This window comes from Varroa jacobsoni, unplaced genomic scaffold (genome assembly GCF_002532875.2).
Source record: "Varroa jacobsoni isolate VJ856 unplaced genomic scaffold, vjacob_1.0 scaffold_44, whole genome shotgun sequence".
Lineage (NCBI taxonomy): Eukaryota > Metazoa > Arthropoda > Arachnida > Mesostigmata > Varroidae > Varroa > Varroa jacobsoni.
This window is the reverse complement of record NW_019212946.1, coordinates 12,800-34,426: the sequence shown is the minus strand read 5'-3', so window position 1 is coordinate 34,426 and position 21,627 is coordinate 12,800. Positions and strand designations below refer to the sequence as shown.

The 21,627-nt window shown below is 39.0% G+C and overlaps 2 protein-coding genes across 13 annotated transcripts in view; both read right to left on the bottom strand.

Moving 5' to 3' along the window:
• Nucleotides 1-6,814: 6,814 nt before the first annotated feature.
• On the bottom strand, nucleotides 6,815-10,410 carry LOC111260505 (leukocyte elastase inhibitor). 2 transcript variants are annotated; one of them, XM_022833327.2, is made up of 6 exons: nucleotides 10,282-10,410; nucleotides 9,512-9,779; nucleotides 8,845-9,208; nucleotides 8,444-8,625; nucleotides 8,155-8,333; nucleotides 6,815-7,463 (listed from the first exon to the last, which is right to left on the bottom strand). In XM_022833327.2, the coding sequence occupies exons 1-6, from the start codon at nucleotides 10,372-10,374 to the stop codon at nucleotides 7,272-7,274; spliced, it is 1,278 nt and encodes a 425-aa protein (XP_022689062.1). In that variant the 5' UTR covers nucleotides 10,375-10,410; the 3' UTR covers nucleotides 6,815-7,271. The 2 variants fall into 2 exon arrangements, with proteins under 2 accessions (XP_022689062.1, XP_022689069.1); XM_022833334.2 differs by having other exon boundaries at nucleotides 9,512-9,818; nucleotides 10,282-10,373.
• A 1,280-nt stretch (nucleotides 10,411-11,690) lies between these two features.
• Nucleotides 11,691-21,627, bottom strand: part of LOC111260524 (uncharacterized) — a 16,199-nt gene continuing 6,262 nt past the window's right edge. For 2 of the 11 annotated variants that reach the window (XM_086968369.1, XM_086968376.1), the window contains exons 2-5: nucleotides 18,474-18,536; nucleotides 17,898-18,010; nucleotides 17,039-17,237; nucleotides 16,062-16,199 (exon numbers count right to left, since the gene is read on the bottom strand). In XM_086968369.1, coding sequence (XP_086824495.1) covers nucleotides 17,213-17,237; nucleotides 17,898-18,010; nucleotides 18,474-18,536 — 201 coding nt within the window. In that variant the 3' untranslated portion in view covers nucleotides 16,062-16,199; nucleotides 17,039-17,212. Of the gene's footprint in view, nucleotides 15,361-15,788; nucleotides 16,200-17,038; nucleotides 17,238-17,897; nucleotides 18,087-18,473; nucleotides 18,537-21,627 lie in introns of those variants that run through there. The other 9 variants (XM_086968351.1, XM_086968355.1, XM_086968358.1 and 6 more) reach the window with 9 other exon arrangements.

The following is a 21,627-nucleotide window of genomic DNA, read 5'->3' as shown; positions in this document are numbered from 1 at the left end:
ATTTAGTAAGGGATCAAGTTTGCTATTCTTGCCAAAAGAGAGGGCCTCAAACTTCGTGGTATTGTAGTTTTTCCGTGTGGCCTTTTTGATACTATCGGTCTCTTGGAAATTGACGTTCTAACCAAAATTACCTATTGCTGTTTTTCCACTACAACGAATCAAAGAGAAGCATAAACGCAACCATTGTTTAATCGCTTACAAACAAATATAGGGAATATCACTGGGGCATCTGCAGATTTGTCGCACTAAAACAATGTGGTTATTGTTTCTATATATAGCCTCGGGCTTTATATTCAGTGGATTTTGATACGGTAGCTATCCCTATCGCTCATTGTCGCTATTTCTGCTATTGTTATTGCTGCTAACTTTGATATCCAATTATATCTATATTTTCTCCGATGATATATAACAGCAAGTATAGTTGTAGAAACTACGAAAGGTCGCATTAGTTATTAAAGACTCCCTGAGATGATCAGCGCTGATAGAGCGTACACATCGCGACCGCTAGCGTTGCGAGAAGCTTCTTCGTTGTTACCTGGAAACGCTTCCGTTAATTGGGAGCTCAAAAACTAGGAAATGACAAATGGAAAGGGGATTCACCATAGCAGCGAAGCCGGTGATGGAAGACCAACAATTAATCGGCGCGATATGGCTAAACGTCACGCCGTAGAAAGAAGGAAAACGATCAAGAATAGAAAGCATATTTCATTCTTTCGGGGTGTTTTTTTTGATGCTCTGCAGACTCGTGTTACATTGGCGCCAGCCATTGAACGTTCACCTCTTTCGTTGGAGACAGCCAAACTTTTACTCTTTCGTTTTGTATAGCTGATAGGAGAAACTTCACCTGGCGTCTTACTGTCTGTCTCCAGCAAATTTTTACTGGCGTCTATTATAATAATTGAACAATAATTTAATAAAGTTCTCTTTGGGCATATTGAACTTTACATAAAAACGTCTTACTAGGTTATTATTGTTTCGCTAAAAAGGAATTATAAAAATTAAAGACGAACCACACGTACAAAAATGCAATTCACAAGTATTAATTGTAGCAAATACGAAAAAAGCCCAATAAATCATCGTCAACGGAACTACCAAATAATATCGATATATTTCCTTAAATTAAATATGTTTCTTTATTAGCATGATGTATGTTGTTTCAGTCCTCAGCCCAAAATGTTACTGCGGAATTATATAAAAGTTTAGTGATATGAGAAGTTCTCTATTGCCCCACACTGTGGCTGTGAAAATGTATGGCCTAGATTTTTACTCGGGGCTTACGGACAATGCAGCTTTAGCCCTGACATAACACAGCTACCGCCCATACAGGAACTGCATCAATACGCTGATACGAAAGCGTTTATGGGGCAACAATAGAGCTTAATGGTTGGGTTGACTTCCTTTTAATTTTTCTGTTGTCGCACTCACCCAGCACCTAATTATGTCTCTTAATTTTCGTAGCGTATTCCGCGACGACTTAGATACCGTTACAATGATCTATGAGACTTACTTACCTGTCTGAAGAAGTTTGCCGCGCTTGGCAGTAACTGTAATGTTATTATTATTTTTTTTTTGGTGTTTATGTTACAAAATACTATAGGTCACAAGCCAGGATCATCATGTGGCCTCTATTTTGTCGTCTCATGTAAAATTTTTTAATATAGGCATATGTCGATATTCAATTGTCAAGCTTGTTTTCGTACAGGCTGTTACATTACAGATGTACCTGTACTCTTTAGGACATGATACAGTTCATTTTAGATACTTTTAGCAGGGAAACTAACAAGATATAGTAGTTTATATCTTTAGTTTATCTTGAAGCTACAGCTCGTCATATAAGCCTCGTACTTTTATGATGAATGTTCTACTATGAGAAACACTTTAAGCTATTGGTTGACAAAATCTGGAGAAGAATATTTTGAGCTTGACAATGAGCTTTAGGGACGCCCTGCGAAGGTAAATAACTTCGAACTAAGAACTGCAGTGGCCACCGACTTGTCGAAAAGTGCATTTAAGTTGTGCGTATGTAAAGATATCGTAGATATCTTTACATACGCAGATAAGATAGATAAGATAGAAAATAGATGATAGGGTGAAGGCGCTTGCTTTTTCCTACCCTCACGTTCTATAATAATTTGTGATGACAAATTGATCCTGTACATTAATAAGTACAGTTGAACTGGCGGAACATCAAATGTACAGCTTCCAAAAGCTTTTTCTGTGTGTTCTAATACAAACGTTATTCATTAGAGTTTCATTAGTCAGTCGATTAGGGCCGAAACGTGTTGTCAACAGTTAAAAAAGATGATGAAAAAACATACATATATATACATGACAATAATCGCATCTTTCTCTCTACGCGTTTAAAGCTATACGCTAGGGCGGTAATGATTTGGCCTACAATGGCTTATTTAGACTTAGGCTTAGACAAGTGGGGAGGAAAAAGTGACTATTTAAATGAGGTGATCGTTTAGCTTGTATCACCATCTGATGCGAAACGTAGTTTTTCCTTCCTGGTACCCTCCAATCGTCCTACATCCAAAAGACCTTGATCTTTTTCTGTCTCTATCAAGTTTTTTTTTGTCAAGCTTATGATAGGGTAAGACTTCCAGTAATAAGGCCGTCCGCCAGCCACTGCTTCCCCGTTTCAGATACCGCTTATAATCAATAAAAAAAAGTCACTTCACTCGAAGTATCTACATTGTTAGTGTGGAATTATCTACAGTCTTAGTGGACAAGTGCCATGCAAGTAGATCGTTAACATATTATGCGCGCGCAGCAGCGGGACCTCGAATGTATTTATAAGCACGTACATGACTTGATCCAACACTAAATAGGTTTCTAATGATTTTTTGCGCAGCAACTTAAGGCCTTTTAGGCCGCTTTTTACGTTGGACGAGCATATAAACACTGCAGTATATTGTAGAGTTGCTGCGATTTTTATGACTCATATATGGCTTAATATGTAAGTTCTGCTTTATCTATTAGCTACAAGTCGTCTAAATGTAATGCCATAAAACCTGCTTTGTGGCTTTTCGACTGTAATAATGTAGGTAATATGTTGAAAGTAAGTTTAAGAGCCGCGATAGCGCCGACATGTTTGTTCTTTTTTTATTATGAAAACATTGTTGTTACTGATTATCCGTAATGAATAGTTGTTAGACATCGCTAAATATAACTAGTCTAGGAAAGTGTCTCCAAGAACTGCTTCAGAAGGGCATTCTCTGGCTAAGAATCCACATTATTTGTGAAATTTTAATTATTTTTATATTTACTTAAAGAACCTTCATTATAAGTGTTACTTTCTTTATTGGGCCATTTCGAATACGCGTCCAATATTATCATGTTTCAGCCTGCACGCTTTAAATACACCGCAAATGTTACGCTTGCATTTGTGGGACGGGCTTGACTCAACCATAGGCATCTACATTTACCACGATTTTACTATACAAAAGATGCAGATAAAGAGAAACTATTGCTTGTATCACGTTTGAGGCAAAACTTTTCCTACTTACTGAAATATTTTGCCCACTAAACGGTGCCTCTTTAAAGGACATCTTTAAAATACTCCTACCTCTTTACCACGGCATGCCCACGACTTCATAACGACGCATACTCTGTTCTAAGGGTAGAACATCTGTGCATAAATGCCACGATAACCGTATAGAAATAAACCACAACAATTAGATCCGGTCTTATAGTTCCCATATCGTAACTTAGCTATCCCCCCAACAACGGTCATATAATATGACGACCAAATTCTTACCTGAGTTCACAGGTTACATTTCTAGACCATTCAACGGAGCGCAGAAATGATACGACAAGTCATTCAAACTTTTTAGATTCAAACTTCGTACAATACGAAACTTTTCTTTACTACGAAAAATGTTGTCGTTGCCAAAACTGTAGCTTTGTAAAGAAGTTAAAAGTCTGTACTGCAATGAACTGTATCTGTTTGCACTAGTATTATCCTTTATGTTTCACACACACACACACACACACACACACATATCATACAACCACACATATCACAAACATAGCAGAGGATGAATAACCCGTGAAATACGGTAATAGCCGTCTGTTGTCGATCCTTTGAGAAGTGACAATGTTGGGTTTCCGTTCGACCTAGGTATCTTTCTTCTTTCTTACATAGGTTCCTTAAAATATGTTGATATACACGAAAAGATAGAGGCCTATGAAACCGTAGGTTAACTCTTTATGCAGACATTGCGTTTATTTTGGTCGTAAGCTGCAAATTCCCATTCATTTCAAGAGCAATTCTAAGAAAACGTTGAAATATTTGCCAAACTCACATAAACTAAAGTCTTAATTGGTTCAACTATTTTACTCATTGTTTGCTTTACCGTAGTTCGGAATGGAAACGGCTACACTGGAAAATAGTGCCAAAATAATGTCGTATCATCATGGTATGGAACAATCACTGGCAGCCCAGATACAAAGCATCGGCAATTAGCTGCTAACTGAAATAATTACAAATAATAATTACACAAAACAACATCTGGCACTTTATAATGGCCAAGATTTCTAGGATAATCTACCTATGTAGCTTATTAGTTTGGCATTGACTGGGCGACAAGAATGACCCGAATTTCCCCTTCGGCTACGAAGGCAACGTTGCCTTTCGCCCTTGCGAAATATAGCACTCGCTGGTAAAACATGTTCCTCCCTTCGGGTATCTTTGGTGCTTTTGGCGGATTTCGAATGATTTCTCGCGAATTTAGTCAACATGTTTTCTAATACAGTCGATCTTATCAATCCCTTTATTTGTATTAGCATTTACCTTTCTTGTTCACCCCCGCGTGGACGTGCAATGATGATGCTGCTGCTGCACATAGCATTATATCCTCCTGGGCCCGGTAAGTTCCGTAGAGTCCCAAAGGTATGGTAAAGTCGTCAGACCTCTTATCATCCATAAGCCGAAAGCTCTAAACCCTAAGGTTGTCAAGGTTCTGACCGTCCTAAGTTCTATTTGATAATTGCGCGGATTTAGCAAGCCTCGATGGTTTTTCTGGTCCTTTGGTGTTCTTCACCGGTGTCAACCGTATCTTTGCGTGTTGAGCGGGCAGGTGTAGGCCAACGATAAGTGCAGAGGATTGCTGAACAAAACAGCGCGGCCGCGTGACACATGGGCGGGGACTATTTGAAGCCTTCGATTGGTCACTTAGAATTCTTTCATGTGTTACCATTCAGCTTGACATTTAAGTACGCTTAATTAATTATACTTAGTTGACTACTACCAGTAAATAGATTAGCTTAGTAAACTTTTATTCCCTCGACAAGTTGCTCAGTCGGGCTTGTTTACATTGTACAGATGATGCGAAGCGAGCCCAAGTTTCTCATCGTTGAGCGTCATGTCGTTTGTGGATGCGCTACGCTAAAATGGCAGTCAAGTTACAAATTGTTGACATTTTTAATTGTGACGGTCTGCTAACCGGAGCTTCTATCGGTTACGTTATCATGGTCGGCTTCGGTAGGAACGTAGTAGGGTGTTTCGCTCAGCTAGTTGTTCCCCTACGCAGAGCTGATACTACACTGAGACCCGTCCCACGAGCCCAATCGAAGCAGTATATTCCAAGGGAACATCGAAAAATGTTTTCTTTTGAAACTGCTATCATCTGCTGATGGAAGCAAATCCAGAAGAAGTAGCAAATATTTGCGGGGAATTGCGAAATCTATTTTTAGGTCGAAATTAATACCATCGGAACTGATGTATTGACCTGCGAATGATTGCTTGCTCAAATGCCGATGCCTTATGTAAGTACCGTGCGTTCAGAAGAGCTTCAACATGTTTCTAACATAAATGTGCTGCGATGAGCTCTATCCATGGGCGTTTCAGACGTAATATTTCAGAGATAAATATCGATATTGTGAGATGTGTGTAAAAATGCATTTGTGAAATGTTCTAAACTTTTGAACTTCTATAGCACGACCACAATCAATATATCAAAAACATAGGTCACTGTTCGTTGCCTTTACTTGTACTCTCCCTCTATTACCCCAGCCTACGATAACTGTAAAGACAATACACAAGAAGTAGTTATATGTATTAACTTGTCAAGAGAGGGAGAATTCTATTTTATCTTATATTTATTTCTTTAATCCGCACATAAAAACAAACAGATTTCTGACAAAGCTCCATTCGAATGGACAACTTGAACTGCTTTTACGACCTGGTAAAATCCCAAAATACGCAGACCGTCGTTTTTATCCGTAATATATACGCTTAGTTATTTTGCATAAGGAGTGCTAACTAGTACCCTGAATAATTGTCCCATTTGACGGTTAACTTAATGAAACCGTTCTTATAGGTTCCGTTCATTAGAAAATTCCTTAAGGGAAGTTTGATTGTCTTAGCAGGCTCTGTTTTGCTCATAAGGCCATACAATCATCATAGGCGCCTGTCTGCTTTACGGGCTTATCTCTCCCTGCAATAGATTACTTTTCTCTTTTTTGAAAGACTGAATTTTTTATCGCTAGTACTTCCGCAATGGATCAAACTGCCCGTGGCAAGAGTAGAAACTAATTCCGAAAACGTCAAGGGAAGCAAGTAGCATGGTACTCGCGCTGATCTGAACTGCAACCAATTCAAATGATATGAAACACTCATAAATTCTCATCTGGGAATCGAATCCGGGGGGTTCCAACTTGTGGATTTAGGGCCCGCTATACTTACCCCGCCATAGCGCCCCAACGTAGCGCAGAGTCGGTGTAAATCGTGTTCTACAAGCAGCCGTTTGTTATTCAAAATAGTGGCGCCTGACCCGGCCGTCTGATAGTTACAAATAATAACAATTCCTTATTGCGTTTAAACAATTATTTATTATGTTTACACTGGATATGCAGGTTAAATATGCGTCAACAGACGCCAGGGGATCGTGGTTACAACAACACTGATAGACTTGTATTAAGATAATTTAGGTGTAAAATTTTGTTTTGATTTGAACTATGATTTTCAACCCGTATTGGCTATTTCATTGGATCTGTGTGGTCCACACCTCGGGTGTTGCTTCTTTATTTAACACCCGGATGCAGCTACACCTGGAGTAGTCAATTAGGCCTATCAACACCATGTATCGCTCTTGATACGATTTAATTTGTATGCCATCTTTGTCTAATAAGGTTGGAAGGAAAATTAGGGTGAGGACCGAATTTGGAACGCTGCAATCATTACTTGCTGCCGCCTACAGCAGGCCATTACACAACGTGGTTTAACGGACCCGTTTTTTGAAGATAGCTTCTAGCTCCTGGGTAAATTAAACATTATGAACAACGCCAACGAACAATGGTAAAACTTCAGTGACGTTGTGCTTGCCGTACAGAATTGCTACATAAAAGGACCTGTCTACTGTCATCGGGACTGGATCGAGCGAAGGCCGGATAGATAAACGAGTAATTGTGAGCGCAGTGACAGCAGCCGCCTCTGTGCCATACGCCGTTACGATCATCTGGTAGAATGAAGGCAAAAGACCATTAATGGAAGCTACTTTACCGCAATTGCCAGTACGTGCTCCTAAGGTTTGATAGAAACCTTCGACACACACACACGTATATATAATGTAGTCGTAAGCTATGGCCTCGAATTAACTTGAATCAATCTTTTCAAACAGTCTATATATATATATATATATATATATATATATGCATGGCTGTAATAGGGAAACTAGCACAGAAAAACTGTCGTTGTTCTTTTCCGTCCGCCGTATAAACTGTTGATGTGTGATCGAATGTCTTATTAGCTCTTGTTACATTTAACTTGCAAACCGATGACGATCGTGGATGTACTGATCATCGTCATAAAAAAAAGGATAGACCTCAATTGTCCTGTTCATCATCGTGTGTTTAGAAAATACTATCAGAAAGGCATTTTCGTAATAAACAGTGAATGAAGTTACAGCTAGAACGGGATGATCTGGAATTAAACTGGGATACTGGTGCCTCGTGTATGTAAAATCCTTTAATGAGAAGTTAACTCATTTGTTGTGCGACTTTAAGCAATGCCGAGTCGTAAATGTAAAATAAACCACGGTTTGAGCTGGAAGAAACATTTTGTTATATGCTACTCCCGTGTGATCTGCTAAATGTTGCTATATTGTACAATTTTCCAGCATCACAAATCAGATATCGTGAAGTGAATACCTTTGTCTCATGAATGATCTGGTCGATGTTAAGACGCTCCTTTGGATCGGTTACCATCCCTGATAAATCAGCCTCACCCCTCTTAAACACCTGGGACATGCCCATCGTTGGGAGCACGTTATGTATTTCGGCACGATATCTCATTTCAAAGGGGGGCATGGTGAGTGCAACATTAGTGGCTGAAATCAGTTTAACGGTGATCAGTAAAAATAGTCGAGCAAACTTGATTTCCGTTGATAGGTCTATAATCAAAAATTGTTGTATATTACGTTCACAAGGTAAAACCTACTCTTCATCTTATTAATTTCCTCTCGTAGGCTGCTCCACTGAAGTTTTTCAAGCCATTCTTTTGCGTTGCAGTTGTTCTCGTCACTCGGCATCACAATGAGCATTCTAGCTGAAAACTCGCGGGACTTATACGGTATTTGAACAAGTTTGGCACCTAAATTCGCCGACTCGAGGTAAGGCATCCTGGAAATTAGTCATCTCTTATTCAGATCCATTACGACCAACCTCCTATCTGATAGCAGATGGAGTAACTCGTGAATATAGGCTCTTTCCAGGCTGTTAGATATTCTATAAACATGCTCCCTAGTTTTTTTTTTTAAAAAAAAGACAGAGTTTTGGATTTCCTGGTGTAATTTTTTACCGCATTCCGCTAGTAATAAAAAGTTACGCAATCAAACGCACCGATTCGTAACAGCTAGCCATTTATCCTGCGGCTTTTCTAGGCCTTCACAACCCTTGTTGAACGTAAGCGCCAGGTTCTTTTTAGACATCTTCTTCTGCCAATCGCCTTTAAAGTACAGAGTGTTGACGAGGACCATCACGGTATTTTCATTGAGGGGCTGTTGCAGGACTTTTGGAATGAGATTGTTAGTTTTCTGCCTAACAAAGTCGTTGATTTCGTTCTGAACAGCTCCACCGTTGGAAAAATCCACATTTACGGCATCAGCGTGAAACGTTGACTTTAGGTCGTCGACGTATCCTGGCGCGAATGCGTACTTCTTTTGGGCATACAAGCGGTTGGCTAATATCACGGTAAACTGCAAATCTTCAAAAGATTCAAGGTTTTATTTTTTTTTTTTTGATTAATCGAGAACACCTACATTATAAATCACCTATATGTATATATAATTATACCTGCATAGACATTTTGTAATATTAAGTGATAACAGGCGGCGACATATATACATAAGATTGCTTGCACATGTGTGCCATTAGATTATACTTAACCAGTGGATTACTGAACGTGTCTTTTGATTGCAGGTGCATACTTAAGATAAGCCTTTGTGTTTTCGCATAATGCTCAGGTCCATATACTGATTGTCATCATTGAAGCTATTATGGCTCTTACCTGGAAAAACTTGTCCTGCCGTAGTGGTGTTTCTCTGCTTACGTCCAGTGATTTGAGAAAATACATTTTGAAGTCCGCCAGGCGCGATTCTGCCGGAATGTAGAGTGCGAACCATCTCTTCCTTGGTGAGTCCTCGGGCTCCCGGCACAACCATCGATAAAGCGGTGTGTACCGAGAAGGGCGAGATAAGCACGTTATCCTGACGCTTCATTTGTTCACTAGTCACCTTTAGAAGCAAATGGCCGAACTCGCCCACGGCAGTCCATAGCTATATCGGAACATGGGAATAAACTAGTAGACTCGTAAGCTAATTAAGAAAAACCAAACAAGGAACACCCGAACCATAACGAATCATTGATACTGTATCAGGTTAAGAACGGTATCATCTGAGAGGGTCAGTTGTCATCTTCAAACACCAACATAACATTTTGGAAATCATGAGCTTCGCGCGTGTATTTTCTTTCAAGTTAGACATCTAGAGAAGCGTGCTTTCTTTCGAACTGTCGCCGTAGTCTGCGACCGCAGGCCAGCTTTATCCAAAGTACCTGCTCTATTTAACAACGTTCTGTGCACAAAACGCTAGTCATATGAGCTGAGCGGAACGTTAGCGGAAGCTTTCGCTGGTAACACGGATATGTCGAAGTAAAAACTCGAAGCCAGGAAGGAAAAAATCTTCTTTTATCGTATAAGAACTAAATTAGTATCTATTTAGGGGAAAGGATGATAAACATATTCAATATGAATCATATCTTTCTTCCGGCTGGTACAACCTGTTTCTCGCTCTCAGTCGGTGTAATCTGGGTTCGGGCACCGCGACCAACCACAGTGAGCAGTATAAGGGTAACCAGGAACCTCATTGTCATCGATCTGAAAGTGTTAAAGTCGAATGTTTAGCGACTCTACTGCTACTGTATATTAAAAAGGAAAGCGGGAAAGGTCGGACAATGAGATTCACTCTGGTTTCCTTTAGTGAAAGTGATGGAAAAGATAAGTAACCGGGACAGTCTTTAAAGGTTATATTACTCGGACTATAGAATTCATCTAGGTACCGATAACATCCCTTTCCCGTCCCAAGGTTGCCAAGAATTCATTGTTCATTCAAGCTGAGTGTCTATAAAAAATAACTATATAAATGTGAGTAACGAGCAAGGAAACTCGGTTCAACCACTATCTAGATCACCGTAGGTCCAACACGAGAATGTGGTACTTTACCGTACCAATCTAGCTTGAAAGATAAATTATTTGTCTTGATGTGGCACCTTAGGCGGATATGTCGTAATTTTCGGCAGACCTTAAAAATTACGCTTGTCGATACATCGACAACGTCTTAGTAACTGGTTCAGCAAACAGAATGATGGGCGTGACACTGAGTGCTCTACACAATAATACCCACTACGGTTCTTTCTATTGAAGAGTCGTCTTGCGCCACAACATTGAGTTCCATACACTCTGCTTTAGAATACGCCGCCTTGATGCGCCTATCATTCAACACCTTTAAGGGCTTTATAATGGCTCAGTCACTTAACAAATTGTCCAAAAAGCATTCTTTCGTCGGCAACAGGGTCGTTCAATTTCACATTGAACTGTGACGCTTAATTAGTCAAATCAGGCGTAAAAGTAGTAAAGCATTAATCAATATGGCTGAGTCATATTCGGATCAAATTTTATGGATAGATACGGAATCGAATACTCAATGGGGAGGGAGCAGGCGTACTAGTATTTATATTCAGTATCGACGTAAAAATGTCCCGAAAGCTGTCGGCATTAGCGCGTAGTGCTTTTTCAACAACCAGTATACACAGTATAATACGTAAACAGTAAGTACGGAGTGAGTATACTATATTAGGTTAATTGTAATGAAACATAAAACAATTACAGGCGAAAACATTGCAACGTTCAGGCTCACGCACGGTGACCGACCTTACAGGTGATCGACCGGAACCGAACGCTCCGTGAACATTGCATGGTATTTCATTCGCTGGTCTACGTTGATGCTATGGTCTGCCAGGGTCTCCGGGAGTAGCAGGAAGTAGACTGATTTAAAGCCGACGTATATAACACAAAATTACTCAGCGTAGAACGCAGGAGGTATGCTCTTGTTTATCCATAGATTTTCATCAATATTATAATATACATCATATACTAATAATGCATTTATTTTTATTGTGTGTTACGAAGATGTTGCAACGACGTATAGCCTACTCGGCCATCTATAGGATCTCGCTTCACCAGGACAGTGCAAGAAGGCTGGAAGGGATACCGGTTGAGACTGGGACGCTTTAAAGAACGCTTCTCTGACGCATCATTCAGTATTCACAAAATTTCTGTTAGTTTCTAACATCAATGAGTAGAGGGATTCTTTCGTAGAGCATACCGATGGTATGCCGTCTGTATGAGCTTCGTCACACGGAAGCAGACAATCCTATATAATTACAACTACGCTATCGTGACGTTAATCAGTTTTAATCCGTAAAAAAAACGTGTAGCGATGCGTTTTTTTTTTTACAATACGTCCGTCGTTTATTATGATTCATATCGATTATGATTCATTGAAAAAGAAGAAAAGATATACGATTTCGCGTGATTTTCCAAGAGACAATTCTCAGCATTCAGGAGCCAGACGATCGAAACAACGATCTATTCGCCAGAAGCGCTGAAAACATAACAGACAACCGCGGTAAAGAAAAGCAGCAGCTGTTGTCAGCTGTAGCTCAGACTATTCTTTGGCATGATAGCTGGTTAGGAAATTATGAAACCAATAGGGCGGCAAAAATACCTCGAAAAATATACTCTTATTCGCAGTGAGTTTTTGTACATAGGTACGTTGATGAATGAATCATAAGATCTTATTGACGTGAAGATACGTGGTAAGAGTTTAACTGAATTAATGAATGTTTAGAACTTCACACCCGAATCTACGCTAGCATTCCAGCGACAAATCCGGCCATAAAACGAAAAGGCATAAATCTAACCAAAAGTAAGCAAATGATTTGAGGATAGCTCTGCTGAGACGTTCATCCTGAAAGACATTGAAACTGAGCACTTGAATGGCCTCCGTTGAAGCAAATGAGGCAATTACTCGTAAGCAGGCGGTAAGACTGCTAGTTTGCTTAACTAGTCGGATTGGTAAAAAAAATACGGCTTTTCCTGCAAACAAGCGGCAGGAACTGGGCGAACTATATACGTTATAACTCCGTTAAAGCACCAACGCTGTTTATATCGTGTGCCTATTATTTGGAACAAAAAGCTGAAAGGGTATCAGAGCAGTAACGATTATTAACGTATACAACATACAGTCTCCACAGACAAGACTTCAATTTGTCGCGCATGGTTTTTAAAAAATCAATAGAACATTAGCATTAGGTTTAGGCTTCTGTTAGCAAGTGCATTCTCGGTATAGATGTAAATAAGGAACACAACCTAGTCCCAAGTGAAACCATATAGAGTTTGCCCAAGTAATGTTTATTTATATAGAAAAATCTAACATAAGCTTACTGACAATTTTTTTTTTTAGTAGGTCACTTTGTTACAACTGTGCCACCTACGGAACATCGTTTGTGCCACTACACGACTTTCTCATGATGATACGGTAAAACATGGCCGCTAAAATAATAATAATAATAGATAAGGTATATTGCCTTATTAATATGTGTGAGTGTTGGCAAATTCAAATCAGCAACTTCCTACTCGGAACATATAGATACCGTTTCCTATCTAGATAGGCCATTACTATAAAAAATAATATAGTAATATAATTGTTACTTTACTCTGCATTGACTCTGTACATAATAACTTGTTTGGGCCATTAAAGGATTCGAACAACTATCAACAGTAACAACAATAGCGGACAAAATAATATTGAATTTTCTATCAAATCTTCTTTGACTTAAGACTGATTGATTCAGTGGCAAAAGTAACGTTTAGTACTGATAGTAAACAGTCCTTAGAGGACGCATTGAAGATTATTGCATTTCTAGCAATACAACAGTTACTAAGGGAACGATTTTGCAAAAGTCGAAATTGACGGCCCGAAAATCACAGAAAGAAGCACATGTTAGTACCTCAAACGGAGAGACTAGTTGCTATGATCAGGGAAGCTTTTAGGCGAAAAAGAATCACACATAGAACATGTGTCATAGAATTATATTTAAAAAAAAGGTTGATTTCACGCCGTTTGGGTTCGAGGCAGGTAGAAACACGTATAGTCTAGTCCAGAAGGAATTTACGAAGACAAAACTTGCTTTGAGTATACTGTTGCCATAGACAACACACGGATCAATCTGTACTGTTAATTGAATATAGTTGGGGGTTAATGTGTGTTATTACATTATACTGCACGAAACAATTATTCCGTCAGATTGAGGTTCGTATGATTTCGATTACCTGCACGTTTCGAAGGGAACGAGTAGTATAGCATAGCTAGCTATTGATTTTATCAAGCACGCCGCCGACAATAGAAATCATAACAAGTACACAGCTGTTAAGGTCATTGTACGAGGGTAGAGAGAACATAGGTCCAAATATATCTGCCCTGCCTTATATAGTTCACAAACTATTTGGGTTATTTGAATATAGATTCTCCTATTCTATAAATGGAAACATGTAGACTCTACTCTAAAGATCATTTACGCAACGACTAATAATAGGCAGATTTCATCTGGAGAACAACGTCACCGTAACGTACCATTACGACATATAAAAGGGCGACAGCCGCTACTCGAGCCGTGTGGCAACGAATACCAACATACATCGTGCACGACAACTGGACGCTAAGCATAACCGTTCTGAGATTTATTTTGTGGAATCCAAGCTGAAAGCAAGTGTATACTGGCCGGCCTGAACAGGAGTTTTGAAGTCAAGCTCATTGCAGTTGCCTAAAACCTACCCTATCCCCGTTTTATTTTCGTTACCCCGTTGCAGAGGATATTAACTTATGCACGAAAAATGACGTGCACGATCTCAGCTATATGTGACGTCAATCAAGGTCCCCCTTTCCGATCTTGCCGCCTGGCTTCGCCAACACAATTTATATATTTATTCTATAAAAGCATTGGTCAAGCTCGCCACATATTTTGGCCAGCTGTGACTACCCCAAAAAAAATAGACAAGTGCTTAAAAAATACAATACGAATCACGAGTTAGATATATTGCGTTTGGATGAAACAATTTTCAATGAAAAAAAGCGAGTTTTGAAATTTTTCTGGAAGTGGTGATTCTATCGTGTCACTTTTCTTTTGCCTTTAGCGGGAGACGATCACGACGGAGAGGTATTGAAACAGCCTATTAGGCTGTCTGCACCGTTATCATTTGACCGAGATCTAATGCCTATTGACTTGTTTATTCATATATCTACCTTTGCTTCGTATTGGAGGCTATCTAGTCCTAGCTACGGGTCACCGACTCGAACTTTTTTGCACATAGTTACACTCTATAATTTGCTGGAGTTAGTTAGCCTTAAAGGGGAAAAGGATAGCTCAGCTTCCTCTTTGGAAAGCTATTATTATAGCTAAAAATGAGCAGATACCGTAGTTGACTTAGAAACGGCAAGGAGAGTCCTGACCGAGGCCGTTGTGGTTACAAATAAAGCATGTACCTACATTATAGAAAAGCAATATATATGAATTATCATCTTGCGATAAATTAAAAAAAAATGTTGCTTGTATCGGTCGACTCTGATAGTTGTTGGATTTAGTCAGCACCGCTAACATATGGTTTCTTGTGGTTCCGACTCGATCCTGTATCATTTTTAATCCGTTGTATTTATATCGTTTTGTTGATATTAGCAAATAGCCATATTTCCAAGTAGACGTCAGGAAGCAAGTGAGTACAGTTTACCCGTGACATGAGACCTACCGATCACAATTTGCCGAAAAGTAGATGAGAAGTTAGCTAAGCAGGACACCGTTCTAGACAATTTCTTTTTTCGTTGTTTAAAGGGTTTTACACTGTTCACTATCGGCAAGTAGAACCTATACCATCTTGGCTTAGTACACCCCACACTCGAAAGCCAACATTATCCACGGATGCTTGCTTTTTCTGTAGCAGTACGCTTGATTTATAGGAATATAGCGCGTTGATTTAATTATTTTCGAATGAATACATATTGTCTTCTTTGCACATTGGCGTTTGGCAAAACATCTTTGTTATAAACATTTGTGCAGGCGCATTGAAGACATGGAACTTGGCATCTGAAGATGCAGACTTTAGAACGGAAAAGCGCTTATGATATCTGACAACTTATTACTTTCAACATACGAGTAACTAAAGACCGCATAACTAATATTCGGGCTGGCTGGCTAGTTTTTTTATTTGTTAGCTTTTACCTTTGCTGTATTATCGGAGGGTGAGACTTATGAAGAAATTAACGCCTATCACTCTGGTTTGGTTCAATGGTTTATGAATGGATGTTATAAAGCCAGTACGCTTTATGTTATGACTGTCTCAAAGCAACAGCGACGACGAAGATGACAACAAAAATATACGTTAGCCCGAAACGGTGGCAAAACTTCTTCAATTACCGTTATTCAACCATCAGCCATTTAGCGTGTTCCTTTTCAAGGCTTTCGCAAGCTTCGTTGGAGGGAAGCGCCAAACCTTTCACCGTCAGCTGTTTTGTCCAGCCGCCCTTGAAATATTGTGCATCGACGAGAATCATCACTGTATCTTGATGAAGAGGCTCTCGCAAAATCTGGGGAAGAAAATCGTTGGTTTCCTCTTGAACAAAGTTATTGATTGCCTTCAAAATCTCATTACCGTCAGGCATTGAGTGCATCAGCGTGGAACGTGAGTTTCACCTTGTCAACAACGGGTAGGTAACTTTGTCGAGCGTTAGCAAGCCTTGTAATAAACTGCAGGTCTTTAATATTTGGGATGAACGGTTCTGGATAAAGGCTATTTGGATACAAAGCCAACAATGCGTTACGTAAGTGTGTACTAATCCTATTATTGATGCAGAGTCGCATTTTGTTTCTTTTTTTTCCAATAGAGAATACTTTTCGCTGTCTTCTTTATCGATTAAAGGGATTTCAGTTATAAAGCAAAGTCGAGGTAAGCGATAATGTATTTGCCATCTTTTCATCTAACTCGTATCTCTGTTTGAGAGAATTTTTGAACTATTCTTTTTCTTCATCGCACAATAAATGTACAATATACTTGTACAGAATGGAAAGCATTGTTGAAATAAGCAAACAGTGCTGCACGAAGGAAGCGTCTGAAATGTGGCGATGATTTTTTAGAAAATGTTCTATATTGAGTTTGGCGACAAAGAATAAATACTTAGGTCGTTAGACAAAAAAAATCATCTGCCACGATCTGTGCAAGAACTTCTACTATCTATACTACTATAGCTTTCAACTACTATCGACATCCGGTTGCGGAGCTCCTTACTTCACCGTCTATTTGAGAACAGCTATATGCGGGCGGCTGCAGCATTTAGCAGTGCTGCTTCTCGCGTGCATTCTAAAATAAACTAGATGAGATTATCTAAACAGACAATCCATAATCTCATCCTATCTTAGCGTCGTTTACCTTGTTGTCGTAAGCTCGTAATGTTTTCATGTCTGTGTGAGGTTAAATTCTGCGTTTCACCAGGCCGAATGCCGGTGAAACGCAGAACTTGAATCTTCTCTTTAGTCTGTCCTTGGGCATCTGGCCAATGCAACGAGAATGGTGAAATCAAAACGTACCCTTCCCAGCAAATAGCTAAACTCGCGTAGGCTGTCCATAGCTGAAAAGAAGTAACAAAGGACTATGGGGATTATTAAGAGGAAAAATATGAAGCGTCGCAGGATTATTAGTAAAAATTGTCAACGTTTCTTTCAGTTTCTAAGGTCATTGCACTTCTTAAAAAATACGAATGGAATAATATTATGAAACACTGATGGTCTGCCTCGTCCACTCACATGGAACCGTGTACGCGTATTTTACGTGTTAGCAATCTTTGTCACTTAAAGGGTAGTGCTGTCGAAACGCGATTTAATAGAACGAAACTTGTTTGTTCCAGACACAACTGTTAGGAAAAAAGGGTTTCAGATGTTCGAAGATGATGACATTGCTCAAAATTGCCGTGTTATTATCATAGTATTACATGACAGAAAAATGTACTCATCTATAGTTTTACAAAATGGTGAATAAGACTTTCCACACAGTAGGAGTATAATAACCCACATAGTTTGATCTTCAGTGTGGCAGAAAGCATTGCCCCTATCTGTGTTACATTCGTCATCGCCGGTTCTACACTAAGGTGAGCGAACGCCTCTCTCTTTAAAGAAACTTAGGCAAATTCTTGCCTCGTGTGACAAACATTACGAGAGCAGAAGTGGAGTTCGCATTCGCGCAGAATAGTTTTTAGCATAGGGCAATATCTGGTACATCTATTCATACGTGCCTGTTATTCAGACCATGTGGTCTGACGCTTATCGCTCGCCGGTGTTCTGCGGGCGGCCACGGCCAGACATAGAAGCGGCACGGGAGACAATTTAATTGCAGTCGGGTCTGAAACTGTTCCGATACGTCCAGTGTCCATAACATAATGCGTTAGATTGTGCAACGAAATAAGGCCGTCATGAATTTTCACCTGTTAGTGAAAGACAAGTATTTATCACGCTCATTGTTTTTGAAAACGCTGAAAGCACTTTGACGATCTGGCGTGTTTATAATGCTCGAGATGCGATACACTGACAAACATACAATAGTATCTAACTATTGTGCTATTATCGAAAAAATCAGCTTATCGGCTCCGCTATAGTTGGGTTGACAGGACACTCAGGCATCTGGTTTACGCTTCGATAAAGCCCAAGGTCTTTTTTTAACTGAGGCATGCGTTTCTATGTGAAAACACCATTGTCGATGTTATATCGCTCGCTGACGCTAAATCGCACTAATTACTATAACTTGAATTTTCTTCCTTCACAGAAAAATCAAAGCACACTTTTCGGAGAAAGAAGTAGTTTTTGTTTTATACCTTTTCTAGCACCACTTTACACATCAGATCCGAGCTCCTGTCCCACGTCGTCAGCGGATTAATCTAAATTTTAACATTATCAGGTTAGTTGTCTTTCAAACAATAATGAAGTTTTAGGACTGTCAGATCATCATGCAACAGCGCTGTACCTAAAAACTATTACTATAAAACGACAAAAAAAAGTGAAGTTAGCACCTAAAGCGGACACGGCCATTGGAGGTTTTTCATGGCTGAGTTCTACATCTACCTTAAGTTATAAAAAAAAAAAAAAGATTCATAGTATTTTTTTTTACTTTTGGACTAGAGTAAATGAGAAAATGAGTGAAGTTTTAACAAATATATCCGACCTTGACATTTAAATTTAAACACATTAACCAAGGTTGTAATGTGGTAATTAATTATCAAATGAAGGGTGAGTACGTACCGGCTCATCTATAATTTCATTATCGATCGAATATACGAAAAATCGTAAACACTCTGAGAATAATATTATTTTCGATGTTATATTTTAAATCCCGGGATGGTTTAATTAATTCTTAGTATCTTCGTATTTAGATGAGCATGCTAAGTATTTACTGGCGTCTAAGGAAGTGTATAGTATGATCTTGTGGTAGAACCCACGAGGTCAGATGACTCTAGCTCGAGTAACTGCTCTTTTTTGGTTTTGTCGACGTCCCTCTCTTCGAAGTTTACATGCATAACGTAGCGTTCATCCACTCTACGTAGGTTACTCGCTAGCTAATGTAATGCAATTCGTCAATCAATAAGAATAACGTAAACACATAGTACCCTGAAGCAAAGTGTTCTATTGGCCAAAAACACTGCTTCAAGTTACGAGCAAACCCAGAACAGGTTGACTTTTGCTTCACTTGAATGTTTTATGTAAATTTATTTTATATAAGCGTCAACTATCGTGTTACAACACGAGATAATCAGTCTTCATTTTTAGTGACAGAGCGAGATCCAAATGTTTATGATGCACACATGGTACATTAGTAAAAAGATGCCAGTTTAATAGAAGATTCAATAATCTTTAGTTTTTTATTTTAAAAGATTTCCACATAACTCTTCGTATAAATATTAGCAAAAGCTTTAGGAAAACGATTAACCCAGACGATTTACTAAATCCCTAGCGTATATATTTACGTCATGCAGAGTTGGAAGCTTGGTGAGTTACTCCGGCAGTTGCAAATCGGCTCTGTTCAAGATCTACTCGCAGTTCTATAGTAGAAGATTATGATACAATCAATTATAGCAATATTAAATACACAAGGTGGGCCAAAAGTCTCTTGGCAGTTAGTGAGTCTTCATTGGACATCTATTGAAGTTTGTTCAACTGTCCGAGGACTTTTGACTCGTTCTGTGAAATGCTATCTTGGGCTTACTTCTTTGGTCCCGAAACCAGACAGCGCTTTTCCCAGGCTCACTATATGTGATAATCTAATTCGATTATGCCTGATACCTAGAGTGAAAACGTCCACAAACCACACACATGAACTGTGACCAAACATTTCCATACACTAGTACGAATACGCAAAGCGTTTCGGTATAAAAGTCTATTTTTTCCACGGTTGATTTGATGACATTTTTGATTTTTCACTTCTTGACATTTACTATAGTCGAAGAAAATGCTGCCGGAAGAGTGGTTCTCCTCGTACTAAGACTTTAAAAAAGTTTCAGTCTTGTATATAAAGGAAGTTCATTTTATCCATGTTGCCGGAACAGACTTCGATCTTTCTGCGATATTTAGCTGCCACTTTAAACCAGAGCAAGGTTTGTGCTTGTGAAACAAACAATACCAAACAGTACATAGAATTTCAAAATATTTGTGAGTGATTAAGAAGGCTTACTTTTTTAGACAGAGCTTTTAGGTAGGTCAACTTTTCTTGGGAAATAATAAAGTATCGCTGAGTAGCTAGGTCAACCTTCAATTTACACTGTAAATAGTTTTTTTGCGCTCGGAGACAAAAAAATTTTCGAAATAATTTCTGTTCACAATAGCGCATCAGTCGCTTCAAATAGATTTATTATATGTCGGAAAATACCAGACAAATACGTTGCGAATCTTCAAATAAAATGGCATGGAATTACAAAAGGCACCCGCAATCGAATACACCTTCTCCGAGAACATCCTCAGCGTATTCCTCGAAGTGGAAACAACTCCTGTCCTTTCACTAAAGAGTCAAAGGCCGACGGGATAGTCGGATAGTTTTCCCAAGGCTGAATATAGATAGGCATCATTGATGTGGCTTTTTCAGAGTTTGCTTGTTAACTGGACAAATATATATATATATATAAATTCTTAAAGTTATAAGAAGTTAAATCCGGAATATTTGCTAAATGTATTTCTGATAAAATTTTTCTCTACGGTCTCAAAAATTGTAGATACATTCGTCACAGTAGAAAATGTCGTTCACGATGATATGCCACATTATCAATGACGATCGAAATATAAAGCTCTTCTGCTATAGCGCAAACATCGGCGTTCCCCAACAAAGCGAACATTATAAAAGCAAAGAAATAGGATCTCAAATTGTCAACAATGCTGTTAAGTATAAAAGCATCCATTAGAAATAGGGTGTAATGTGTGATTTCCTATTCATTTGATAAACCCTATATTTATATATAGCACATCTAAGTACAGCGCAGAGTGTCGTGTCATAATATGTTGATAATGTTGCCAAAGCTACCATCCTCTGTGAGTTGCGATTAACGGTGTGAATCAAACATGATTATGCAAATTGTTTATCTGGTCGTATCATTTTTGCTCACTGAGAGCTAATGCCCAAAATGGCAGATGAGGAGGGTTTGTATTGTTTTTGTCACTCTTACAACAGTCAAGTTTGTTCTTAACAACAAGAACAGCAATAACAGGTACTGTTTTGAATTATTTAAGCAATCGTCGTCTATCATTTGAAATCTTGCGATCTATATGATTGGCTAAATCTTGGTTCTTAGCAAAAGTATTAAGAGTGACATTTGTGCTTACCCTGGTAACGTGATAATAGATAGAGATGGGACTACATAATATTACTAACTGACATACCTCCAACAGGCAGACACACCCTTGACCCGTTGCCCTTAGTGAATATCACCAGCCAACAGAACAAAATGAAGTAACATAAAATCGGACAAGAAACATCACCGATTTCCT